This window comes from Pogona vitticeps, chromosome 9, assembly GCF_051106095.1.
Source record: "Pogona vitticeps strain Pit_001003342236 chromosome 9, PviZW2.1, whole genome shotgun sequence".
Classification (NCBI taxonomy): domain Eukaryota; kingdom Metazoa; phylum Chordata; class Lepidosauria; order Squamata; family Agamidae; genus Pogona; species Pogona vitticeps.
In genome coordinates this window covers 24,367,144-24,394,835 of record NC_135791.1, presented here as the reverse complement: position 1 = coordinate 24,394,835, position 27,692 = coordinate 24,367,144, and the positions used below count along the sequence as shown (strand labels likewise).

Genomic DNA, 27,692 nt, shown 5'->3' with positions numbered 1-27,692 from the left:
TAGACCCACCTCCCTGCATGATAATCTCTGTTTATAATCTCAGATTTGATTTTACTCACACAGTCACCGATAATTGGGTGCAATGAAAGGTGGTGGTGGAATGATTTGCATGACTAGTCCATGTTCGTTTTGAAGCATTTGTTTTGGAGTTTTGGCTGCCTGTGCATTTGTTGTTCCCTGCTGTCTTCCTCCATCCAGATGCTTTGTGAATGGAGACTCCACATGATCAGGCTCTCTCCTGTGGGGACAGTCTGAGCATGGCAATCGGCTTAGTAAAAGTTTGGGGCTTGCAAAAACATGGGAAAGATTTCTTTCTGAATGAGGTCAGGAACTTCCATTTGTGTGCCTTGGGAGCCTAGATACTGAAGTGCTTTTGTCTTATACCAGATGTTTTGTTGTGAGGCCTGATATAAGACAGAAAATGCTTACCGTTCTATGGGTGGTATAAGTTCCTTCAGTAATGTAATGCATAGCAAGGGATGAAATAGGTATAATATGAAAGATCCATAAATATCCTCACATCTTTTCCTTTTCCTAAAAGCATGAATGGTGTGGTGTTGATTTGGATAAGAGCCATGCCACTTGTAGTGGTGGTTTTTTTGCGTCATTTTCCCAGGTTAAACCGCCTCCCTCAACCTGATACTTGTACATATGTTTGGGGTTGGATGTGTTTTGTTTTGTTTTTTTTGTTTGGTTTGGTTTTTGCTTTGTCTGTAGTTACAGCATTCAGGATGTTTGGAGGCAGTGTGGGGGTGAGTGGTTTAAACAATGTCTCATTTTGGATTAAGAAAATGAAAGCGTATTAACAACACAAGCATACTATGGCATAATTAATTATTTGCATATATACTAATGAGATATCAGGTAGAGTACGAGATATGGAAAACTAAAAATTCTGTTCTGTTATTGCTGAAATGCTTAGTTTTCTCCCTTCGTATTGAATCTTCATTCTTTTTTTAGCTGCACGTACAAGAAACCTCTGGCAATCATCTGAACACAGAGCAGAGCCAGCCCACAACAAGTGTTGACCTAGACTTCTTAGAAGATGACATCCTGGGATCACCTACAGGGGGTGGGGGCAACCTGCAGAACTCAGACCAGCCCTGTGACATCCTCCAGCAGAGCCTCCAGGAGGCTAACATCACTGAACAGACTCTGGAGGCAGAGGCAGAACTGGATCTGGGGTCTTTTCAACTCCCGACTCTCCAGCCAGTGGTCCACACAGCCTCTGATGGCACTCCGCAGATCTTTTCTAGCGGAGCTGACCTTATTGGACTGCAGCAGCCGGCCGTACTGACCCATCAGGCGCTGGTGCAACAGTCAGTAGGGGCTGATGTTGTGAACAAAGCCATTAGCGTGCAACCTTTCCTCCAGCAAGTTGGCCTGGGGAATGTCACCATCCAGCCGATTTCCAACCTGCAAGGATTGCCCAACGGTAGTCCCAGCGGAGCTCTGGGTATTGGGCAGATTCAAGTGGTCGGCCAGCAAGTGATGGCAATCAACCAACCGACTCAGCAGATCATTGCTAAGCAAGTTCAGCCTTCCCAAGTGGCCACCATGCCCGTTGGCAGTTACATCACCCAGACAGCCCCTGAACAACAGCAGGTCACCCTTGCCTCCACTGGGGTATCTCCACAGAATGCAGGCCTGGTTATCCAGAAGAACCTCCCGGCAGTGGCTACAACAACCCTGAACGGAAGCTCCATGTTTGGAAGTGTTTCGGCCACCCAGGGCAACCAGCCTCTCACAGTCACATCCAACTTGAGCAGCCCACTGGTACAGGCCCAAAATGTGATCATCCACCGGACACCCACGCCAATTCAACCCAAACCTGCAGGAGTTGTCCAGCAGAAGTTGTACCAGATCACCCCCAAACCATTTGCCCCCAACAATGCTACCCTGACTATTCAGAATGAGGGTGCCCTCCAACCCCAGAAAGCTCAGCAGAACTTAACCTTCATGGCAGGCAAAGCTGGGCAAAATGTGGTGCTCTCTGGCTTCCCACCGGGGCTGCCTGCCAACATGTTCAAGCAGCCCCCACCACAGCAGCAGGCCCTTAGCAAGCCCATGAGTGTCCACTTGCTGAACCAAGGCAGCAGCATTGTTATTCCAGCACAACATGTCCCCCAGGCCATGCTGCAGGGTCAAAACCAATTCCTTCTTCCAGGACAGCTCACTGGCACTTCAGCCGTTCAAATCCCCCCACACTTATCAGCCTTGCAGGCTAACATGGGCGGCCAGATCTTAACCGCCTCTCATCCGAGCGGTCAAACTCATATCATCACCAGTCAGGGGCCCGGCGGCCAGCTAATAACAAATCAAGCACTGCCTGCTCAGATTCTCACGAATCAGAACTTGGCAAGCCAGCTCAACCTGGGGCAGGTGCTGACATCCCAGAATGCCCATGGCACTGCCCACATCCTTTCTGCTCCTATCCAGATCCAGCCTGGGCAGGTTGGCCAGCCCACTCTCTTTCAGATGCCCGTCTCTTTAGCTGGTAGCCTGACAACTCAGAGCCAGTCCACTGTGGCAGCCTCCCTGGCCAGTGGCGCCATTGGTCAAACCGGCCAGACTGTTATTCAAGGAGTCACTCTGCCTAACCAAGTGGCTATGTTAAACGCCACTGAGAACCTCAACCAAACTGTGACGATCCAAGCACCTCCCAGTGCCAGCAGCCAGAGCCCTGGTCTCATTCAGCCACAGCCAGCTTCCAATACCAACCTGCTGCCAAGCGGCGAACAAGCCAACATATTAACCGTCCAGCCCGCTTCCCAGCCCCCTGCGCCTTCTCAGCTTCAGCTCAGTGTGCAGCAGCAAACTCCACCGCCTCAGCAACAACCAGCACCACTTCCTGCGACTTCCCAGCCCAGTCCTAACTTGGCGGCCTCCAGTCCTGAAAAGATTATCTTGGGCCAGGCATCGGCTGGAACGGTCATCTCCCAGGATTCCATGCAGATGTTCCTCCAACAGGCAAGTGAAAAAAAAAAATCTTACTGCAATGACTAACTCTTTTAGTTTGGTTAGTGAGTTCTTTCTCTATTGGAGAGTGTTCCAGTTTACTAAGGAGATACTAATGATAAGAAGTCAAACATCTTTTGCAGGTATGAGTCCACAAAACCACCAAAACATCCATCCTTCATTTTTTTCCGGAAAAGGCTTCTAGGCTTAAGTGTTGGTTGAGAGAGCTTTTAAGATGTTTGCCGAAAGCTTAAAAAAAAAAAAAGTTGCAAAAGTCTGAACAGCCTTCCATTCATTAAAGAGCAGAAAGCATCACACTTGCTGCATAAGGACCTGATAAGGGCAGCCATTAATGAAGTTAATTCTATAACTAGAAACTAATCCAAAAAGGTCTAGAGATATATTTGCAAGTACGGTTTAGTTTATGTGGGCTGCCACTGACTATGGACCTCATAGATCAGAAAGAAATTTGGGCTCCCACTACCACCAATTTGGGATAAAAGAAAATCCTATGAAATTCAGCATTGAGTGTGACCTTGTACCTATCTTTGCTTTTGTGTCTTTCACACTACCCAGTTGGCAAAGAGGGGCAAAGTGGTCGGAAGGTTCCAATTTCATAATTTTGGACGTAGATATTCAGCCATACCTGTAGTACAAGTGTTTTGCCCTGGGGCCCTGAGAGTATGTGCCTACGCACTAAGTGGCATGGAAGGAAACATAGGTGGTAAAAGCGAGTTGTTGACACAAATGTGGTCCATGCTAAATTTCTTGGAAATTTCAGAAGGATCGGAGCCAGCAGCAGCAGCAACAGCAGCAGCAGCAGCAGCAGCAGTTTTACTCGCCAACCCTGAAAATGCAGCAAGAGAGCAGTATGAATGACTCCACAGTACCTCCCCATCTGTCCCTGCCTCTGCCCATCTACAGCATAGCCACCACTGCTCTCAGCACCACAAGCAGTGTCCCGGCCTCTGTGATAGTCAGCAGCAGCATAGGCTCAGCGCCTGCCAGCCGAGAGCTGAGCCAGAACCACAACGTGCCACCGGTGGAGTCCAAAGTACCTCAGTTCTCGGCCGGCCATCCCCAGCAGGCACTGGCTTGCCAGGTAGCCCTTACCTGTTTGCAAATCCACCCCCCCCCCCAAAAAAAAGCCTTGCTCTGGCCTGTTCTCCTGCCTTACTCCTTCCTGTCTAACATGTCTGGCAATTCTTCCTAGTCTTCCCTTCAGCTTTTGCTTTCTCCTGCACACTCTCTGTGCAGAACATGGAAAGAGAACGAGAAATATCAGCGTCTCGTTTAGGTTTGCACTCGCATTCTTTCACACTTCAAAACAAAGGCTAAGCTCTTGGGTGTTGGTAGTGACATGTTTCCTTAATGGCAATGGAAGTCTCCCCCTTGTGGATAGATTTGAACAATACATAGAGAAAGATAGCCGGGCCAAGCACACGGGTGAGCAGCTCCGACAAATGTTGACCTTCTTGCTTCTATAAAAGAAAATGTATCGGAGTCTTCTTTTGAAAAGAATAACAAGTAAAAGAGAATGATTTCCATGCAACAGTCAGGGCTTATGGAGTTCACACCGACTTTCACTGGCCTCTTACCCTACAGCTATGTTAAAACATTTTAAAGGTGGAAACGAACAGTGCCAACTGATACACTTCCACCAAGTTACAAGGCGTTTTGCAGCCTGTACGAATACCATAGATCATAAGGAGTCTGTAGTCCATAAATTGACCTATTATACATGGGCCTGCTTAACCAGGCTTGAAGTGAGCTGCAATCGTCAGCAGACAGCACTTGGATGCATGTCAGTAACCATCACATACATGGGGAAGCACGTGCACACGGACACAAATATGGCCCAGAATTGTGCAAATATACCACACCTCCTCTTTGAGCAGCCCAAGTCCCACATCCTTTCTGCTCCTGTGTCATTTTCCCCACCAGTCCTAAATCACGTTGCCGGTCTGTGGCTCCTGCCTCTTCGTCTCTTCTCCCTGTTGCTGCTCTTGCTTGCTTCCCTTTCAGTCCTAACTAACCGTGGGAGTTAATGGTGGTGGTGGTGGTGCTACTGCTGCCTTTTGTTGCTTCTCTTCCCGTCTTCTCTGTCCCTTCAGAGCTGTGCACTGCACGTGTGATATGTTACTGTCTCCTACCAGAGTGCACTTTTGTATCCTCCCCGTATGTCGTATATTTCAACGGAAAGGTATTATCTGAATGCTTGACTCTCTTGCAGTCCCGTGCATGTCTGTATGTTGAAAATGTTGTGAAGTTTCTAGCTCCAGGAATTAGCAGAGGCCTTCCTGCTGTGTAGGAAAGGAGAGGGTGAGGTATAAAAAGCCTTGGTGTCGTGAAAGCATTGTACCAACATTCCAGGCTCAAGCTTCAAGCTTGCAGTTTGGATAGAAAGGCATAATATCTAGGGTTTTCCTAAAAACTGAGCAATTTATGAACTTTACCTCCAGGAATTTATGAGCTTTACCTCCAGTAGTTTATGAACTTTACCTCCATTACACTTTTCTCATAGACTTTTTCTGCATGAAGGCAGAGTAGTAAAAGAATTACTCCCAGCAGTGGTGCCTTCCATTTTAGCATGATTCAGCAGAGCTAGGAAATTTTGAAAAAGGTTAAACGTGCTTCACAAGGGGTTTAGAAAGCCCTTGGCTTTCTCTAGAAAGTCCCGCCTTCCTCAGAATAATGAAAGAAGCCAATCGCTTCCTGCCTTTGCTGGGATGGTGGCACAATGCATGAATTAACCTGCACAGGTGCTAACTTTGGGGATAGGCTTTTCATTAAGCCATATGGCTGAGGAATGTTAGGGAGTATTTTGAATTGCAGTCCCTATGATACTGGACACCTTTCAGATTTTATTTCCATCTTATCTCATTCTCTTCTCCATAGTTTAAAAGGCATGTCTTTCAGAGTAACATCTGCTACAGGCAAGCTTTGCAAACAAATGGAGGCAGTAAAAGTAAATTGGGCAGGTGTTCACAAGTCGTCATCTTAGTGGAACCGCATGAAAGTTAGATTCTGCTCTGCTCCCAAGATATTCCCCTCCTGGCTCAGGGGTCTCTCACAGTGTGAACTGAGGAAAGAGAGGGAAGAAGCAGCCTCCACCTGTCAGTTGTGAGCTTGGGACTCAAACAGTCTTGGTTGTTTCGATTGCAGAACTAGATTCTAATGTCCAGTTATGTCGAGAGTATTTTCACAACAGATGTCTAACCTGATTTACGTACTCTCTCCATTCCCTGCCCCCTTTTTCTCTCCTTCTCTCTTTCTCCCCCCACCCCACCTCTTTCCAGTTGCCTTCGGGGCAGCAGAAACTTCCTGGAGCCTCGCCGTCCCATTCACTACCTCATCCTTCCATGGGGGAGAGCCCCCAGCTCCAGTCCACCACGCACCTGTCCCAAATGCAGTCTCCCCACCAATCTCGCCCTCCGTCGCAGCCTCAACCACTTTCCCGGCCACCTTCCCGGCCTCACTCAAGACCGCCTTCGCAGCCGCAGACTTTATCCAGGCCTCCTTCTGAGCCCCTGTCCCGGTCCTGCACCCCGCAGATGCAGATGCAGAACTTGTACGTGATCCAGAATCAGATCGCTTCATCCCCTCATGGCCCCAGCCAGCATCCCTTGCGGCCCCCCTCGCAGCCTCAGGTACCGTTCCAAGCACCACAAACTCAGCCGGAAGGGCAGCCTCAGCTGGCCACCCCTCCACACCTGCAGCTGCAGGTTCAGCTTGCCCCTCAGATTCAGCCTCTGCCTGAGGCCCAAGGGCAGACTCGCTTGCAACCACAAATTCAGGCCCCGTCTGAGGTGCAGCATACCCATTCCCCTCATTTCCAACTTCAGTTCTCTGCCCAAGGCCCCATCAGACCTCCCACGCCCACCCAGACGCTTCATCTCACCGCCGAACAACAGAGGAATTTTCAGATGGTTCCAAATCAGTTTCAGGCTCTCTCTGCGATTTCAGCTCCTATACCTCAGCAAAAGCAGCTCTTGGACCGCTTTCAGCAGGTAAGAAAACCACGCACACACCTCTGAAATTGACATGGATGGGACGGGGAATCCGTTTGGTAGGATGGTCAGCCCCACAGTCTTTTAAATGCCTTGTTTTCCCCTCCTCAGTCTCTTCCCCTCCCCCGGTGATGTTCCTTAAAAGCTGAACCACAAGTACTAGAGCATCGTCTAGCTTACTCCAGATGTGCCAGATGAACAGCCATCGTTTAAAAATGCCGCAACTGGTTGTCAGGACCAAAATTTGTTCTTGCCACTTGCATATACTGATTTTTGCCACTAGGAGGCCTGGAAAGTCCCTGTATTAATAAAAACTAGTTCTTTTCTTCAGTTGGTTTACCAGTTAAGTAAAGGAAGCAAAGTTTCTGTTTGGGGATGCTTATATTGAAGCCCTGAAACAGTAAAGGCTGAAGGGAAGACATAAGAGAAGAAGGTTTTCCCCCCCTGCAAGTATTTGATAAAATAGTTAGGTATAAGCACTGAGCGTATTTCTCTTTTTTAAGTTCCCAAGTAATATTTTGCATGAGTTAGTATGCCTCCTCTGACCTCCAGCTTCTTATCCAGAGTATTTGATGTCTGGAGGATTGTTGCAGTTATTCAGTGGTTAAGACAAGGCATTCCATGCATGGTCAAAAACCATTTTATCGAACAGCGACAGCGCTCCAAGGCTTTCTCCCGGTGAACTCTGATTCATGTTACCAGTTTGAAGGAAATGGTGTTTGGATAGACTGTCATTCATTCCTTGCCTTTTTATCCCACATAGATGCCCCAAGGGATTATCCTGCAGACGAAACAGCCAACTTCCACTAGCCAAGCACCACCTGTGCTGAGCCAGTTCAGCAGCCAGCCTTCCTCGGTCTTGGTTAGCAGCCAAGGGCAGCAGGTCACAGTGACAACAACTCAGGCACCACCTGCTCATAGCCACGCCCCCATGCCTGCTGCCGTTCAGCCTTCCAATCCAGGTCTAACGAAGGTGGCGGCTGTGCTTGAAAAGGGCCAAGTGCAGAGAGGAACCGGAGGCGGGCAACCTGCACAGCCAGCAGGACTCCTCCAGCAACAGACACCTGTGTTGGTCAAATCAGCATCAGTGTGTAAGTTATAATAATACTAATTATCTTAGAACCGCGGTATCTGTTGGCAAAGAGAAGGAGCAAAGGAAGAGTGTTTTAATCCCTCTGTTTCAGCCTCTCTTAAGACTATATGACAGTGGGTAATCGGAAGGTGTAAAGAGTAAAGGGGCTTCTTTCTTCCACCTGTTTCATAAATAATATGGATATGTATGTGCACGAGAATGTCATATGTGCAGATATTATGGCAACATGTATGTTTCCACCGGGCAGGGGAACGTAATGCAGATCTCTCCCTCTGACTATTCTCCCTGCTCCCAGAAGCATATCATGTTCCTATATGTCTGCATCTTGATGAGTTATTAGATTTATCTCAGATTTATACTTCCCTGTGGATCTCTGTCTCTCCATGTAAACACTGAGATGAGTGCGATAAGCGTCAGATTTCCTGAGCTTCTTAAAGTAGCTAGAAAGTGCGAACGTGATTCCAGTTCATCTTCCACCAATAAGATTGCTGTTTTATTGACTAAATAAGATACAGTCAGGGTTGTCTTTATCTGTTTTCCTCATGCATAAAGAATGATTCAAATAATATTCTTCATGTGTTTCTGAATATATTTTGCTTTACTGCTATCTGTTTTCAAAACTAGAAATAGATTTTTGGGGGGCTTTTGAGATTTTGATGCCTTGTCTCCAAAAGCAAAGGAGTTACATACTTGTGAGATTTTTAAAATATATAAATCAAAACTCTTTCTCATCCCACGAGACATTTATAGTCTATGTGGAATCTGGCCTGTATGATATTGCTAAAAGTGAACAGGCCTCCCTGCCATAGCTAGGAGAAAAGGGGGGGGAACCACAGTTCTTTTCCCCAGTGTCATTGAAAAACTCAAAAGGAGCTGACTTAAACATGATCCCCTCTCCCCATTGCTCATAACTTTTCTTGCAGTGATTCCCATCATCTGCCTTTCTGCGCAAGACTCTCTCGGCCTTTTCCCGCATTGTGCTCGTTAAAGATTCCTTGGCTCATTTCTTTGGAGTAGGAATGTCAGCTCTGGTGGCCTGGCTAAACTCCACTATGAATAATGGCCTTGTCCCGATCTCTTGCAATGGGAGACAAAACTCTTTGCTTTCCGTTCTTAACTGGAATGGCAATCAAAGAGCTAGCTTTAGAGGCAAGAGTGCTGATAGCTGGATTAAAGAATGACCGTTTACAGAATGACAGTTTGCAAGCACTGTCTGTAATTTGCAGACAGTGGTAGTGGGAACAGAAGTATGTTTTACTGCAGAAACCTCCTTAAAGAGTAAAGAGTGTCACTATTCAGAAAACGGTGCTTTGTTCTAAAAGTTGGTCCGAACCATTGCATGCTCAAGAGCAACCTGGCCATTATCAGGAGGCAGATTTTTCAAGAAGCCAGCTTAGAAGGAGGTAGAAACAAAGACTTGAATGTGTCAGTGAGTGGAGAGATCTTGTTCTTGCTTTTGTGCTCTGGCTTCTTTCTTTCCTTCTCCCCCTTTTTTTCAAGCAGAAGTTAATTGATGAGAGTCAGGCTTCAAGCCTGCCTAGATCTTGAAGCTTCTGACTCAGGAAGCCTTCCTTCAATGTGTAGCTGAAAATTTTAATGGGTGGAATAAAGAAGGAAGAGGAGGGGTGCAAACCAAGTCCCCCACACAGCAGGAAAGGGGAAGGAGGAAGATATACATACTACTTGCCCCCTTTAGCTCCCTCCTGTCTCTCAAATAGTGGTAAAAACCACAGGATCCTATTCTGTTTTTAAATCAACTTCTAAATGTTCTTGCTTCTCTGAAATCTTATCTGTGTATTTCCTCTCCTCCCAATCTTCTAGCCGTTTCTGCTGCAGCTCCTGCAGACATCAAAACATTTTCCAGCAGTTCCACAACTATTTCTGGAGGTAAATCAGCCCCAGGGCAAGGAAAACCTGCTGTTTCTGTTGCTGTACAGCAGCCAGTTCAGGTGAGATTGTTATGATTGGCTAATCTCTGCAAGAAAATGTAGTTTTGGTATTATTATCAAAAATTAATTTTTAGGACTAGTTTCACACATTAGCTGAATGGCTGTGTTGAATGCAGAAACAACAACATCTTACCCAAACATTTACTATCAAGTAGATCCACTTGTATATTTCTACTCTTGGAAATGGGCAGGGGAGGAGCAAGGGGATCATCCCTTACTCATCCTAAATTTATTTATTTTTATTAGTATTCTAATGCACACAAGCAGACACACTGGTGTGGTGGCGGTATACACTGTATATGGAAGTTATGCCAACATATCACTAAGCAACTCCTGCAAAATGTTTGAAGCCAAAACACACTTCTTTGAGTCCTCATGTAGTTGCTCTTCCACCTCAAAGCTACATTTAAGAAGTAGATTCTTGTGGGAGAGGGGACAGCTGTGTTTAGGAACTAATTGGAAGATGCCTGTGGTATACCTCCAAAAACACTGTGACCCTTTACGCCAAAAAAGAAAACAATTATTTATGCTTGTTGATACAAATTAGAGGGAAAAGGTGGGATATTTCTTTCTCCAGGGTGGAGGTGGGGTAATTAACACACTTAGCCATGAAGATATTGCAGGGATACATAACAGAGTGAGACAAAATTGCCATTCTTTTTTCAACAAGCAAGTGTAGTTTTTAGTTGATGCATGTAATTTATAAAGTAGATGCACATTTTTTTCTGTAGTCACCATAGCGTGTTGATCTGTGGTCTTTAGAAACTGACTCTTGGAAAAGTAGTTGTTTAATAAAATACAAAGGCACAAAAGCTAACTTCTGACTGAGTGCCTCTATCTTGCCTCCTATGAAACTCTGCTATTCCTGGCCAAGGCTCAGAAAATTCTGACTGCAGTTATCCTCCAACAAATCGCTATACACTTGAGGTCTGGTCCTCATATAAATTGGTGCCATTGGCCAGGAAGAGGCTGTGGATTGGAGGAGTCTTGAGTTTGGTCTGCTGCCATCCTCTCCACACAGTTTCAGTGGTTTTACTGTCATCTCTTGGTTTATGGAACAGTTATGCTAGTGGGTTATTTCACCTGAGGTGAGAATCTTGCATTCTAAGTAAAGTTTGTCACCACCGTATTCTCGAAGGCTTTCACGGCCAGGATCCGAGGACAGGAGTTAGAATTCTGTGTTCTAGTGTAGAGTGTGGGATAGTGTGGGATGACTCAACTATCCCACACGCTATACTAGAACACAGACAGAATTCTGACTCCGGTCCTCTGAAGATGCCACCCACAGAGACTGGTGAACCATTAGGAAGAAAAAACTTCGGAACACGGCCAAACAGCCCGAAAATCCTACAACAATCATTTGTTACCACCATTGGACCAAAGAATTCAGTTACCATTCATCAACTCAGGGGCTGGCAGTGCCTTAGCATTTGGTATCCTGCTGCTGTCTGTGTTGCTAGCAACTTTCATTGTATGCTTGTTTTCAATTTGTTCTAATTCATCTGGTGTAAAACAATTTTTTTGTTTCTTTGACAGACTAAGCCTGGAGTTATTAGTTCTGTGTCAGGCCTGAATCATGGGAAAGGCCCTCTGCAGCTCCAGGTAGTTGGAAAGAATTTGCCCCAACTCATACCCTCAACACCTTCCCAAATCCAACAGCAGGTGAGGGTACAGATTACAACTCATTTTTGTCTAAAGACTTCTTAGACAGGTTTTTCTTTTTTCTCTCTCTCTTGGTACATTAATTTGCACATAGCATTTCTTTATCATTTTAGTACTTTTTAAAAGCAGCAGTAGTACCAAAAGGGTACAGCATGTGCTTTGGCCACAATAATGTTGGAAATATATATATGTACAAGATGACATGCAAGGTTGTTGCAGTTGATTGGCAAGGTTTTGGTCATGTGCTGGATTGCAGACCAGATGGCACATTCAACATGGATGCCAGTTCCAACCTGTAGCATTTTAAATGACCCTCTCCTTATTGCTAGTCAGAGGTCATTCTGAACTTGTTTCAGAGGGCTTGTGCTAAAGACTGTAATAAACAAGAAGCTTATACAAGAGATAGTCCTTCATATATCTGGCTTTCAAAACATTGATAACTTCAGGATCATTATCAGCATTTTGAATCGTACTTAGAGACGAATTAGAAATACTTGTTTCAGCAAAAGAGTTGCCAGTTCCTAAGAGCTGTTCTGATTAATAATGTTGTAGCCCAACTGAAATTTCTGAATGCTTTTTTAGAGTTGGGCATCCCTTCCCTTCAACAGAGCATATTGAAACATCTGTCACTGAAGCCAGCCCTGAAGTCTCAAGAAACGTGTGCATAGCTGGTGTATCAGTGTAAAATGGGCAAAAACAGACCTGTCCACTTGAATATCCAGAGAAAAGCTAAACCTAGAAACGATTTCCCAAAACCACAAAACGGAAGTGTTGCCTCAAGGGGCACAAGTTATCCATGGATCACCCATTTTATTTATCATGAGCCGTTCCATCTTGTCCAGATGAATCTTTAGCTGCATAGCCCACATCCAGCCCATGGTGGCCCCTAAGTCATATTTCAGCACTTCTACCGCTCTTGCGGATAGTGGGAAAAAAAGATAAAACTGAACATTGTTTGCCTATTCGTGATGCCAGACCTCAGATCTCTAGACATTATGTTTATTATACAATACTAGTAATAAAAAGGACTTCTTTAGACCAGGGAGTGGGGCATACGTAGCCTTCAAAATGGTTTCACCTACAACTCGTGTCTGCTGTCAACCCTGTGGCCATTGACAGGGGAACTGTGGGAGCTACAAGCTAAGACGCCAGAGTCAGCATCCCTCAGCCATATCAAACCATTCAGTTTTAACCAGAGGCTTCTAAATTTTTATGGAACATAGATCTGGAGGGCATTGGTAAGGCTTCCACTTCAGTTCTCTTCTCAGGAATCTACTCACGGACCTGTTCACTTTGTCACAGAGAAGCTGGGTTGGGTTTTAGTTTGTGGCCTCTGTCTCAATGTTCTATCTCTGTTCTTTTGCTCCCCCCCCCCCTTCACCAGTATGACAGCAAACTTGGAAGTCTGAAAAAGCCACCTCCTATGTTACAGCCCAGTAAAGAAGCCTGGTAAGTCTCTGCTGAAGCAAACCAATAATTGCAGAATTGTAAGAACAAAAAACCAAGTGTTAGGGTGTTATTATTCACATTACATTAAAAGCTCTCTGTTATATTTCCTGTGTAAAGCATGCCAGTTTCTTCAGCCTGGAGAAGAAAGAAAGGAGGTTATGGATGGTAACATCCAACTGGTTGGAGTCAGGGTAGTGTGTTGGGTCAAATGCTGCTGTTCAACCAGAGAGATGTTTAGTGGGTGAACTTGGACCAGTCATACTCCCTCACTTCAGTTCTTATACACAGGTTTTCTGGAGCCATCTGCACATACGCTGCCTTGTGCTCTTCCGTCTAACAAGATGCAAATATCCCTGTCCCTCATCTGCACACTCACTATCTCAGCAAATTGCATCAACTGTAGCACTAAACTAGAAGCTTCCATCTAGTGTGTTAGAACTGGAATGAGAATGTATAGTGATGTATTAAATGTCTCAGATACTGTCAACAATAAAGTAGTTAACTGGAACCCAGGTCCTTTCTGGAAATTCTTTTTAGCTCTAAGACTTGAAAGGTAGTGAAGATGTTGTGTTGGAGAGCATAGTTTTCCCAGACATTATTGTATAGATAAAAGCATATTTCATTCTCCTCTGCGCAGGGCAACCTAAAATAGCATTCTGCCTTGAGCTACCTTTGCAGGCGCTGAATGAATGGTCAGGGAGAGAAGCTGGTTGTTCTGTCTCTGGTGTACTAGGGGGAGCGGGACTCCTCAAGATGAAACTCACTTGTGCTTTCTTGTTCCGTGTCCTTTAGTTTCTTGGAACAGCTACATAAACACCAGGGAACTGTGCTGCATCCTGATTACAAAACCTCCTTTCGGTCTTTTGAAGATGCTCTGCAGAGGCTCTTGCCATACCATGTCTACCAGGGAACGCTGCCTTCTCCCCATGACTATCGGAAGGGTAAGTCAGTCCGAGAGGCTACCTCATCAGATGCCGTTGGGGGTTCCCTTTGTTTTCCCCAGCCTTTTTAAACTGACAACTCCCTACTGTGCATCCCTGCTGTTCCCTAAGGACCCAAAAGCATTTTTCTTTTTCATTAGAATTAGAATTCACTTGGAAACATGATACTTGTTGCACCTGGATTAAAGTAAAATTAGTTTTGTTACCTCATAAAACTTGTCTTCCTTGAAGAGTCAAAACGATCTTTCTAACTATGCATAGTCTATGTGGCTTAAGAGCCTCCTGCACAGTCTGTGTGAATGACGGAGATAGCCTACACCAGCTGAATCTTGAATTCCTCTGTTCTTTGTGTAGGATTCAACCACACCTCCCGTTAGCTTCTTGCATTTTGTTTTTGCATTTTGGGGGGCCACACTGTATCTTTGAGAGGCTTTGTTTGTATAACAAATGTAGCCACCCTTTTAGAAATATTAATATTCACTGCATTGAAATTGTAATCCAGTAACTCAAATGCCTTTTCTTACAGCAGTTTCCATTTTTAAAAGGCAAACATATAACCTTATAACCTTTCTTTCTGCCCTTCCTTCTTTCCCTATTTTGGTTCTTTTCTAGTAGATGAAGAGTTTGAAATGGTGTCCACACAGTTGTTGAAACGTACACAAGCCATGCTGAACAAATACCGCCTATTACTCTTAGAGGAATCCCGGGTAAGATTTTTCTTGTTCAGTTGTGCTTGAACTGGTGGATTATCAACAGGCTACCTGATCTCATCTTGGCCTTTGCTCCTTTAATAAGCACTCAGTCAAAAGGCAGGCAGGAAGTTCAGGAAAGGAACCTGTAGCAACAACATCAGCTTTGATGGCATCTTTGATTAGAAGTAAACATGAGGTAGCAAACTATATGTGAAGAAAGAAACATGGGTCTAAATCCTGATGTTAAGTAATGCTAACTTTATAAATCAAAATTTGTCCATGTTCCATTGATTTGGTGGTTATACTCTAATTGAACCTAGCCCATTTGACCCTGAGGACCTTACAGACTTTCAAAAGTGACAGAGATGCCAAAGGGTAAGAGATGACAAGCAAAACCTGCATGATGTGTGTGCGTGTGAAGAGCCTCAGGTTTGTTCTCCTTCTGCCTTCTTTTTCTTCCCTCACCCCCTCACCAGTATTTCCTTCTTTGTCGACAGAGAGTCAGTCCTTCAGCAGAGATGGTGATGATCGACAGGATGTTCATACAGGAGGAAAAGACCACCTTAGCTCTTGATAAACAGTTAGCAAAGGAGAAGCCAGGTAAGAGGCAGGATTTGTTTGTTTTTAATTTATGTAGCTTGCTTATTCCAAAGTGCACATTCTCCCTCAAGCTGATCTTCTAAACTTTAGTCCCCTTCCTACCAGCAAGCATGGCTCAGTGCTTTTCTGTCACCAGCGTGTAACCTTCTCATCAGGCATTATAAAGGGGTAAGGACATGTGTGGCAGAATGCTCCCTGTCAAGCAGACTAGACTTCTGATGCTTCTGATCTCAGAGGGGGAAGCACTGAAGAGAAACAGGTCTTAATTTTAAAAAATTGCTCAGGAAAAGCTGATTTTAATATGTAAAATGTAGATGTCTCTGGCTGTGTTTGGAAGATTGTATCTCAGCATATTAAGGACTCTTTTACCACATATACCAGACTCTTAAACCATTGTTTGAAGTTTGTCTTATTCAGTTGGCAGTAAGCATTATTTCCATATTCATAAAAGGTGGCTGACTTGAGATTGCTGCATTTCATTCAGATATGTGCTGGAAGTAGATAGGTCTTTGACTGATCCATCATAGCAATTCTGATTTTTGTCATATTGGTGACCTGAGAATGTCTTTCAAAAATTGCATTTGTTCCTCAGTTCCAGTACTCCTAATAGATTATTTCTTTGTTTTATTTATTTTTCTCCTGATAAGGAGACCGAAGGTGGCTCACAATATTAAAAAGAATAGAATTTAAAACATACTAACTTAAACATTTAAAACAATTAAACTACAGTATACACTGATTAAAATGCAACTGAATAATTAAAAGCAAGTAAACAGTAAAAACTAGGTTAATTTTAAAAAGGTATTCAGGGACTCAATCATGATAGTTAGAAGTTAAATTATGTCCTACTATCCCTGCCTGAGTGCACTGTATCTGCGAGGCCCTTGTTGTGATGTCATGCTAATATTCTAGAGCTTGAACATCCATGAGAGGGTTTGAATGGTACCATCTTATATGCAGGATTTATACTGAGAACCATGAAGGTGGTATATCCTCTAAAAATAGAGTGGTTGAACATCCCTGGGTTTGCTGTTGGGAACTCTGCACATTGTGTCTCCCCAGACCCTTATAGGAGAAGACTTTCTGGATTTGCTTTCTATTAACACAGTGGTGCACGTTCTTCTCTTGCAGATGAATATGTCTCTTCATCTTCACGGTCGCAGAGTTTTGTTTCTTCTCTGGCTCAGGGCTCCCAGCCCAGCAACGTTAGTTTGGCCTCCGAGAACATGAAGTCGCCTCCAGTGCAGATGGCAACCCAGATCAACCCCACGAAACTGGTCATCAAGCACAGTGGAGGCTCTCCCTCTGTCACATGGGCCAAGGCCTCTCCTTCACTGGATGGCGACGAGGATGCCTTGCCCTCCAGAAGCAAGCCACCCATCAAAACCTACGAAGCCCGGAGCCGGATTGGGCTGAAACTAAAGATCAAACAGGAGGCAGGACTCAGCAAAGTAGTTCACAACACTGCCTTGGACCCGGTTCACCAGACACCTCCACCCGTCTGCACTGTAATCAAGACGGCTGAGCAGCACTCTACTGCTTCTGCTGCGGCTGCCACTACCACCACCACCACGGCCATCTCAATGGCAGGGCAAATGAATGGGACAGTTGATCACGTGGCCGCAGCGCCGATGGAGAAGAAGCCTATTGTGACCTACTGCAGGCTTCCTCTTCGTAAAACATACCGGGAGAACGTGGATGCTTTTGTAGCAGATAAAGCCCCTGAGACCTGCTCAAAAGGAAGCACCCCGAAAGCAGATACGGTGCCAAGCACCCTCATCATCAAGCAGGATGGTGGGTCTAGGAGTGTCATCACCTCCCACAAAACTCACGAGAGTCCCTCTGTGGCTGAGAAGGGCAGGTCAGAGGAGAACACAAAGCATACATTTTTCAGTCGGAGTGATGCTCGTTCCCTAGTGATGCAAGAAAGCCCTGCCCCTCCCAAGACCGATGATTCAACCAGTGGCCTTATGAAGGAATTAGAAGAGGTTGAGGATGAGTTTTATCAGCGGATGATAAAGACCGAGCCACCTGACCACGGTTCTGCCTCTGAACTCGCATGGGAGGTGCCCCTTCCCCCAGCCAAACGTAGAAAGTCAGAATCTTTCGACGTGGACAATGCCAGCTTCTCCAGCGATAGCCCCCCTGATGACTCACTTAATGAGCATTTACAGAGCGCCATTGACAGCATCCTGAATTTACAGCAACCTCAGGCTGGGGGCCAGAACACCCGAACACCCTCCTCTTCCTACAACTCCTCCTCCTCCCCTTTCTCCTCACCTGTCCACCGCACAGACACGTACCTTGCCCCCAATCACAATGGCGGCCTTGGAGCAAGGACGTTGAACAGATAACAGAAATCGACAGCAAGTAGAAACTGTACAAAGAGAGCCACGGATTGAAGCTGCTGCAGCTTCTGCTGGCTAGGAAACGGTTGGAAGCCAAGGTGTTACTTCCTAGAGACCCAACGGAAATGGGGCTGATACCAGACGGGAAGAGCGCGGGCCTGGGGTGGGGAGGGCAACGAGAATGTCCGACAAGAGGCTTTGTCCATCCAAGCGTTGATGTGATGGGTTTTGGTTGTTGTAAAAGTACAACCTGAGGCTGGATTTACAATACACTCGTCTGATCACATGCACCATTAAAGAAAAGTCCAGTGAACGCCAGACAGGCAGGTGGGGAGGGGGTTGGATTGTGGGCCCATAGGTAGTGTTGGCTGTGTAATATTTAGATTCTGTAACAAATTGCTAATTTGAATCTCTGAATGATGATGATTGGGTTTATTTCCCCCTCCCTCCCTCCCCCTACTCCGCTATTTTATTTAGGACATTTTAAATAAATCCCGAGTCCGAAACCAGCAGGGAGGCCAAAGGACTGGAGCAGGGGCAGGAGCACAACTCCTCTGGAGTTACCACATGGGGCGATTATGTAACAGATTTTTTTCAGGTTTTTTAAGTTATTTTAAGTATAAACTGCCTCTTTTTTTTGACAAAAATACATTATGAACAAAATGCAAAAAAAGAAAAAGAAGAAATGATATAAACACTAATGCTGAAAAACAAATAAGCAGGAATGAGTTTACAAATCAACAAGTTTCAGAGAAGAAACCAGGCCCTTTTAGGAGACAAAAGCATTTGGTTAACACAACCGTGTTGAGTGGAGCAAGGAAAGTATTAGCAACAGGGGTGTATATTTCTCTTCTTCCCCCCACCCACTATTTTTTAAACAAAACCAACTCTGGTTAAGCTTTTGACAAGAGCAGGATCCAAAAGAAATCTATTCACGTTCAATATCCACATGTTTGGGCACAGGTGCCTTAGAACCCTGGGGAAGCCAAGGAGGAAGTCATTTCTATATTTTTTTGTGCTTTTTCATCCTTTGCTGCAGCAGCTAATGTTGGTAGATGGCAGCCGCGACTTCATTTATTTTCATCATTCTCTCCCATTTTTAAAACGATGGCTTTGTACCTCTCCTCTCATACAATTATTTGCACAAGACAGAAGTTCTGGAATGGGAAGGGGTGTCCTTTGTAGCCAACTGGAGTAGACGCAAACGGCCATGTTGAGTTGAATCCAGACCCGATGGAGTCACGTCTAATGTCTTGACACTGAGTGTGACTAGTATAGTCTGGACAAGAGCTTGAAACATGACTTTTTAGACTGTAACTGCCAAAATCTCCTTACCAGCACTGTCCTCTGGCTAGGAGATATAGCGCCAGAAAAGTCATGTTTCTGACTTCTGATCTAAATTCAGTCTTGTGTCTTCTCCAGAGCCTGTTTGCACACCTCTGGTATTCCCCAGAATCAATCTGCGCTTGCAGTTCCCGTTGTACCTGTTCGGACTTTATTTATTCCAGTTTCCTATCTTATTTTTTTCTGTTTGTAGTTTTCTCTTTTTGTCTTCTGCTACTTTTTGCCATTGAGGCCTGAGAAATCTATTGGCCAGAATCTTGTGGGCGTTTGAATAAGACGTGTGTGACTTTCTGCAACTAACTGTGGCTAACTGACAAGATACAGAGGCAGGTGTCAGTTGTGTGCCTGGTCATACGTTCTATTACAAAAGTGAAATGTGGCCGGGCACCTTGTCAGTTAGCTGCGATTAGCCATAGCAAGGTATGCAAACCTCATTTGAGCACCCATGCGATTCCAGCCAATGGGGCAGAATCTGCAGGATAGAATTTGAGTTCCATTGGTAAGTTTGCCATGTTTGTCAGTGAGCGGGGTATTTTCTTCCTTGGTAGGAAGAAAAGAAGCTTGTGAATTTGCAAACAGCAGGGGACCAGGCTGCTTCGAGATTCTTGGTCTACCTTTGTCTTGATTCATAGAAAATTAGAGGAAGATCCTTACGTTAAAATTTCTACACAAGTGTGGTTTCAGATGATGTGCGTGTGAGAGCCCAACAGTATGGTGGATGGCAGTATTTAGTTAACAGTAGCTTGCAAAACTGAGAATTAGGAAATGAGAGGCTTACATGGGGAGAGTGGGCAGCCAACTAGCAGTATGAGCTGTGCCTCCATCATCCCCAGTCTTCCACTCTTCTACAAATAAGAGGTTCCCTGTGAAAAAAGCATTGGCATCAACAGGTGCCCAGTAACAAAACTTAATCCCCTTTGGGGCCTTGCATTTGACTTGCAGATAAAAAACTTATAATTCGGTCTGCAATGTGGAAGAAACTGTGGCACCTCTAGTTCTGTCACATGCAAGAATCTTCATGTTGTGCTCCTTCCTCTCCTGCTTCTAGCTCCTTCATCTCTGCAAGACACTGCTTTGCTGCCTTCTCAGATCTCTGGAAGTGCCATCTCTTTTCTTGCTCTCTCTCTCTCTCTCTCTCTCTCTCTCTCTCTCTCTCTCTCTCTCTCTCTCATGTGTTATAAATTTTGTCCATTGTCACTTACTTGGTAGGCTGGAGACTGTTCTACCCAGTCTCCAGCCTAATTGCTAAATTAGGGAAAGTATGACCTGCCATTTTCAGTGTCATCTTTTAGCCATCTAAAGCCTTCAAAGAGAGGCAGGAGCCTCTTCTCTTCTTCCACAGTTGGATTGTGTGAGGAGCAAAAGACAGAACAACGAAGACGATGCTTTATTAGCAGGTCGTCGTCTTCTGGTAGAATAATGTGCAAGTTTGAGTTAGCACAGAAGTCTTCAGTAAGCCAGTTGGAAATGTTCCATGTTTTAAAAAAAAACATAGTTACTTGTTATTTAAACCTCTCAATTGCTTGATAGCTTATTGTGACCATTTTAGCACATGGTACAACACAAAAGAGAACCATGACAGGTAAACTTATTTTTGTACATTTGAAGTGGTGCTAACTTTAAACGCTAGCTGCACCTATTCCTCTTTATTGTAGTCATTCACATGTATTCATGCTTTGGAGAAAACCTGGACTGACGTTGCTACCCATGGAGTTTCTAGGTGAAAAGTGCATCACAGAACACTTTAAGCTGGCTGTTCTTCTCCAGTATTTTCATAACCCAATGTTGTTACACAGCTCCAGTTGGGCAGTTCTGGGCTTGATCCCTAGTCTCTTCAAGTGATCTGATCTTTTTCCGAAATCTTTATTGATTCACAATCTTCCAAACAAACTAACCTTTTGCTGACAGATTTATTGCAACCCCCCCCCCAAATTTAGACCATACTTTTGTACTTTTAGGTGCCAAAACTGAAAATAAGAAGTGGGATAGCAAAACCTGTTTCAGCAGAGCTGAAATCAGCATTATAATACTGGTGTTCTCTTATATGAACTCAAGTGGTTGCTTCTAAACTAAAGAAAGAGGTCACACTGACATGTTCATCAACCTTGAAGATGATTTTTCTTTCCTAGTTCACAACTCCAGTGTCTTAATGTTCCAGTTTTGAAATCTGACTTTCTTACATCTTATCCTTTCTGTAACAGACAAAAGGACATGTTTCCATCCTTCTCTTGGCTCATACTCTGAAGAACCTACACTAGAATTTTGTTGAATTGTTTTCCTTGTTTACCGCATTGTGTCAAATTGGACAACTGAGGTTCCTTTTATGTTTGAAAATACAACCCCCACATCTCGGTATGTGCCCCTTTGGGTTAACGTTGCCACCCCCCCCTTTATAGTCCCTTCTTTCTCAAACAGGCCTCTTCCCTAAAATCAAAACAGATAAGGATGTCCTTGCGTGCAACTTAGTTCCACTAAATACGTTTATCTATTATTAAGTAGATGCCCCTCCGGAGCTGCCTAATGATGAACAGCCAGTTTATCCGCAGTCACTATAGGGTATCTTATTTGTGCCACTCCACCTCTGTTCTTGCTTCTAAAAAGGGAAATACTTCTTTTGACGTCAAGTTTTGGATTAAAGACAGCTCAGCTCTCTCTATTGGCTACCGTCCCGCTGAATAAACCAGAAGTAGGAGTAAGACCCAGTCAGTCTGGCTCGGAGTCAAACTGTTTGTCTTTCTGGAGAGTTGCCAAGTGATCTGGATTCAGCCGTTAGTTATAAATCTTTTATCTTCTCTTTTCTCATTTCAGACATCTTTCTTTTCAAGAGGAAATAAATGCTATGATTCTGGTTTCCAGGGGTTAGGAATTCGCTACGGTTGCCTTCCAAATTCCTTCACGTTCTTTCTACATTTGCCTCCCCCCTTCTTTTCCTGCCCACAGTCCTGGAAAAAAAAAGTCTCTTTCCATTACCCTGTTCATGGCCAAATTCTTTTTATAAATATAATTTTAGTTAAAAATTAAATGCCCAAATTCTGACAGTTCATTGTTATAAAAAGTTTTGAACTCATAGTCATTTATTTTTAAAACAGCTTTCTGCAGAAACCAGAATTGCATGGATGCAGGAGCTCCTTAAAGTTTTGCAATAACTATAAAAGAAACAGTGCTTTCTAGCTTTTATCCTGTTATGCTGGAAATACTGTCCTTGAAAAACTATAATTCCCCAAATTGTTAAGCAGGTTATTACATCAGTGGCTTCAAAGGGATTTGGCAAGTTGGTCAGTGAAAAGAAGAGTCTTCAGGGTTCAATCCTCTCCCTCCGACTACCGACCACTTATTAGGTGAGGCCTTAATACAGCCTTCCTTGCCTGGCACCCTTTAAATGTGTTGGACTACAGGTTTCATAATTCTTCATCTGACAGGGCTGTGTGATTATGGGAGTTGTGATCTAACCCATCTGGAGAATGGCAAGTCGAGAAAGGCTGCCTAAATGTTGTCCGTGGGCTTATTCACTATTTAATTTTAAAAGCCATTGAAACTGGGGTGGGATAGATCTTAGATATAGTTATAGGAACAGCTTGGGTAACCCAGAGGACAGAAGCAACTATTTTTTAACATAATTTAAAAGTGAAGATGAGGAAGTAAATATGATTTTGTGGCCAGATGAACTGTCTAGGTCTCATACAAGTTCTCTTAAACTGGTTGTTTCTTGGAGCTCAGAGAAGTTGTTTTCATGACCTCATTTTCCCTATGTGATTGAATGTGTGTTGGGTGTTTCATGGCTTTATTCCCCCCCCCATTATCATTTGTTCCGTATTCTTTTATTTGTTTGTTCCTGTAGAAGAAATCAAACTCGCACAGAAATATGAATATGCCCCTAATTTGTGTTCAGCTGTTCAATTGCAATGCATGTTTGACAAATATTTGCAAAGGGGTGTGAAAGTGGAAGACCAGCCAGTACCTATTTTCACTAGATAAAGGGACTGAATTCAGGACTGCTTTCTAAAATTAACTTTATTATCTTTTTGCCTCACCACGAGTCACATGTTTTGACCAAGGGCAGAGAATGCATAATCCCTTTACCAATTGTGTTCTGTGCTCCATTTTTCTCTCATATTCCCATTTCTACCCACAGTACTGGAATTTAATCGTTCATTTCTCTAAGTTCAATCAGAATGCATCTCACACCATCCAAAAAGATTAAAAGGCAGCACAACAGTGCTTCTACCACAAAACATTTATTACAGAGGAAAAGCAGAAGATGCTAGAGAATATTACTCTTGTTCCAACCTGTTCTTTATCAGTAGCTTCTCTTTCTTTAAGCCTTACTGTGTCTTATGAAATAGAGGGGGGAAAGGCATCTTTAAGAATGCAGTATACTGAAGAAAAACATTTAAGGGATATAATTGAACCAAAAGGGAAGGTAAATTGTCTCCTTTCTGTCTCCCTTTCTCTCTCTCTCTCTCTCTCTCTCTCTTTCTCTTTTTTTGACCTATGTTTTTCTTCCCCTGAGTGCAAACTGTTTAAGAAAACCGTTTTCAGGGCCCCAGTTCCAGGCTTTTTGTGCTTCATTGCACCCATTCCCAAGTCTCTTGTACAACCTCTATCCATTTCTAACTGGTATTTGAGACTACCTTGGCGGATTTTTTTTTTAAACCATAACGAGACATGGCAACATTATTTTCCATTTATGCCTTATAGGACATACAGTTGTGTTGCTCCTGGATTGATTAATTCTTTCTTGTTGAGATAGGTGCGTATGGTATGTTAGGAAGCACGTGTCAGTCTTTCTGTTCCCTTCCTCATGGCATTCTAATACAGAACCTTAGCTGGCGGCGTTGAGGAGGAGGAGGAGGCCAGAAACAGCCCCAAAATATTCGTGCTCTGAGGTCCTGATTCAGAGCCCTGCTTTCTGATGTGCACACCACAACTTTGCTAGCGAGTGAGCCATGGAATGAACAGCAGTTTCCTCTCTCCATTTAAGAAGGATGGGGTTCTAGCACCTGCAAGGTATTGCTGGTGGTGGGGTGGGTGGGGAGGAGGGCCGTTGCTGGAAGAACGATCCGCAGCAGACAGAAACACTAGATCTGGTTTTGCTACTTCTTTCTGGTCTTACAGTGCTCCCCACCAACAAACTGCTGGTTTCTGTCATGTGAAGGGGGAAGAGTATATGGTTAGGAAGCAATAAGGGATGTTCTAACTCCCGGGCTGGTGGGGTTTTCTTCTTCTTTTTTATATATAAATATATATAAAAAATGTATATGAAATTGTTTGGCTTTTTGTTTAGTGTCCTTATTTTTCCTCTAAAAAGTGTGGATTTGGGGTCATTAGCTCATTTGGTTGCTGCCTCTTCTCACTGCAAAAATGGTTAAGGGGGAAATAAAACCCTTCAAATTAAAGGTTAATATACATCAGCAGACTCACTGTTACAAGGAAGTATATTTAACATCTTTCCAGTATTTTGAAGCTTATTAAAGTGACGATAGTTTTCTGTTTGTTTGTTTCATAGGCACAAAAGAAGGGGGGAAATGCCATTTCTTTTGTGCATATTTAATTTTTTCATTGAGTGTTTTTTTTTACCTTTTAGGGAGGGGTATTTAAAAAAAGAGAGAGAGAAGGAGAGATGCATATTGCAACTCTTGGGAAGCTTCCATCTGCTCGTTTCAACTCATAGCCCATTCAGAAGGTAAATGTAGAAATAAAATGGGCTTTTGGGGAGGGGTAATTAATTATTAACAGGCCATTTTAAGAAAACCTATTTAGATCCTTCTGAATCCTTCAGCTTTTCCACCCAACACCAAATCACAGGAAGGTTTTCCAAGTAAAAGGAAGCAAACAAAACAAAACAAAAAAACCAAACAAAATACCCCACTTTTATTGTTAAAAATAAATAAATAACCAAGTTTTCTTTCCTTCCCCTGCTGGTACCAGTTTGAACTTCACCACAGTTCAAAAACAAAATATAGTACTATAAAATAATTTTGTACTGTATTTATTGTGTATAACAATTTTTTAAAAGAATTATGTACATTTAGTACTTCTGTGTAAATTAAATTGCTCTTCTTTTTTAAAATGGTATAGGAATTGGTTTGGCTTCTTCTTGAAAGGAAATAAAAACACAGACCAGTTTGCAAAGGGCAGAAGTTGTGGTGCAGAGGCAGAGGGCTTCCTCCTTGAGTATTATAAAACGATCCAGATGCCGTCCTTTTGTGAGGTAATACGAGACCACATCGTCTTGGGTACCGTTAAGGGTGGTGTGGCTGGGATGGACAGAGAAGCCAAGGAGACATCGTCTGAGAACGAGGCACCAACAGTAGTGGCAGGGGGAGGAGGAATCTTAGAATGATTTTTCAGTCAACATAAGGTTATTACTATATTGCAGAAAAAGTGAGAAAGTTATCAGTTGTAAGCCTAATACAGAAACCAAAAGATTTTTTTAAAAAAAGAGAGATGGCATCCTAGCACCGCAATGGGTAGCTGTCTTCCCCAGAAAAGTTATTTTTCTTCTGATACAAAACTAAGGAAGGTCAGGTAGTGTAGAAATATGTATTGTGATAGCTATACAATAATGAATTGTGATTATTCAGAGATCATTGTATTAGGGATGGCTGGATCAGCTCTTCGGCATCAGGAGGTGAGGTGACGAGTTCTACCCGGTAAAGAGCAGAAACGCCACCAAATGAACTGTAAAAAATACTGCAAAGCTCACAGAGTTGCTTTTGACAATGGGCAGTTTTTAAAAGTCCTGCAAGCTATGCTGGAAACTCAAAAGTTCAAGTGCTGTTGCAGGGACATCTTTTCCGTGGGACAAAGCACGGTCTTCATTCCATAGCCGGAGAAAGAGACTAGAAACACAGGTTGACCTATTTCAGTTAAAAATTATTTCCTGCCATTTTCTAGGGACCAATTCCTGTCCCTTTGTCCCTCCTCTCTATAGAGGTAGAAAACCCAGAGTACATTGCCTTGTTAATCAGAGGAGGAAAAAGTCTATTTTAATACCAGAAAAAGGGAGTAAGGACTCCAGTGGAGCTGTACTTTGTTGATGGTCTTCTTTCCCCCCTTCCCGTTTACTGCCTCACCCTACTCTTTCAACAAACTGTGCCAGATTACAGCAGTGTAGTTGCTCTTGACTGCTATGAATGAGCCAGAACTCAGGTTTAAAAAGAGTTTAAATGTTTTTTGGCGTATGTGTGATCCCTTTCTGATTTTTCAGACGTATGGAGCACTCAATCACCTTTGATACCCTAAACATTAACCCTTTCCTCTTGAAAAAAAACACAAGTTTATCATGGTAGGGAAGGATCTTGAATTGCAAGACGTGTGCTATAGTGAAAAGGGGGTGGGGAAGTCTTGGGTTTAAATTTGCTCAGTAACACATCTATCAGCAGGTGACACTGGACTACCTGCCTCAGCCTTCTTCATGATGGTTAGGATAAAATGGAACAAGTCTTCTACATCACACCCTGATTTCATACCAGGAGGAACAGATAAAAGCGTAACGATGACAACATGAGAAAGGTGTTATTTCTAATGGAAAACACTTTCCGGGTAAATCATGAGAAGTACAAAGCTGTCAAAAGTTTATGTGAAATCAGTGGTGGTTGTATTTTTCCCCACAAGGGCCTCAGTCGCCTGAGTTAAAACAGATAAAGCAATAGTAGCAGTTCCAGAAAAATCATATTTTGGAGCCAAGAAGAACTGAATTGTGGAGACCTGCATCAATTCTGCAAACTGGAAGTATGTGTCTTTGCTAACTGTATTCTATTTCAGCTAGTCACAGAGAAGCAAAAAACTAAACAGGTTGCTTACCCTCTAAATCTTCAGGCCAAGAAACTAGCTTCACAGTTACAAAATAATAAAACGGTTCCCATCCCTTTTGAGCATCTGCATTCCTTCCAAAAGCTCATCTGCCGATGAGAAATCGCCAAACGAGAGCAAGCCACTTTGCGGCTTGGGCCTCCTGAGAGGAAAAAGAAGCATCCTTGACTTCTTAAGGAACTTTTGTTTTTAACTGTGGAGCTGGCATCTTGTATGGTTTAGCACTTCCCTCTTCTGAAACAGAGCCAACAATTTGCAGATTTCAGGACTAGAAACCTGGTTTTTGACAGGGAACATTGAGAATGGCAGAGAACATATAGCCCTCATTGTTAAGGCATATAGCCGAAATCACACTAAGAGCTGTCCTATAAAAGAATTTCAGCGAGCCTTTTTGTCATCGAGCCCACGTACCACTGAACTTTACCACCCTACCTTGCTCCTATCCCTTTTAATTACGCTCCTCCAAAGTATGAAGTCCTGAGTGCAAATCTTATCCCACTGGTGTGCTCATTAGGTGGCTTCTAAAAAGCCTTTGCTTTTCTCAGCCTCAGCCTTCCTGGCTGCAGTACAGAGGCAATAATACTGGTCTGCTTCACAGGGGCAAAGTGAAAACAGTAGGTTTTCTACAAATTGACTTATGAGGAAGTAGCCCTACTAAAAAGAAGTGACCCCCAGGCTTGAGACTTGAGTGTAGGCTAAGGATGCTCTAACCTTTCGCTTGCCAATGTAGAATACCCACTCCAGCTTCAGAGGTGTGGGTACCACTGAGCACTGCTACAAAAGGTGAGCGTCCCAGTCGAAGACACCATGCTGCTGTGGGTGGTGTGGCCT

At 43.7% G+C, this 27,692-nt stretch overlaps 1 protein-coding gene across 5 annotated transcripts in view; it reads left to right on the top strand.

Annotated features, from left to right (window-relative positions):
- Nucleotides 1–20,063, top strand: part of BICRA (BRD4 interacting chromatin remodeling complex associated protein) — a 67,867-nt gene extending 47,804 nt beyond the window's left edge. For 2 of the 5 annotated variants that reach the window (XM_072979886.2, XM_020787245.3), the window contains 11 exons: nucleotides 961–2,970; nucleotides 3,740–4,060; nucleotides 6,258–6,968; nucleotides 7,732–8,059; nucleotides 9,883–10,010; nucleotides 11,547–11,672; nucleotides 13,054–13,121; nucleotides 13,914–14,062; nucleotides 14,675–14,769; nucleotides 15,252–15,354; nucleotides 16,486–20,063. In XM_072979886.2, coding sequence (XP_072835987.2) covers nucleotides 961–2,970; nucleotides 3,740–4,060; nucleotides 6,258–6,968; nucleotides 7,732–8,059; nucleotides 9,883–10,010; nucleotides 11,547–11,672; nucleotides 13,054–13,121; nucleotides 13,914–14,062; nucleotides 14,675–14,769; nucleotides 15,252–15,354; nucleotides 16,486–17,708 — 5,262 coding nt within the window. In that variant the 3' untranslated portion in view covers nucleotides 17,709–20,063. The remainder of the gene's footprint in view (nucleotides 1–960; nucleotides 2,971–3,739; nucleotides 4,061–6,257; nucleotides 6,969–7,731; nucleotides 8,060–9,882; nucleotides 10,011–11,546; nucleotides 11,673–13,053; nucleotides 13,122–13,913; nucleotides 14,063–14,674; nucleotides 14,770–15,251; nucleotides 15,355–16,485) is intronic. The other 3 variants (XM_078380101.1, XM_020787249.3, XM_020787248.3) reach the window with 3 other exon arrangements.
- The last annotated feature ends 7,629 nt before the right edge of the window (nucleotides 20,064–27,692 follow it).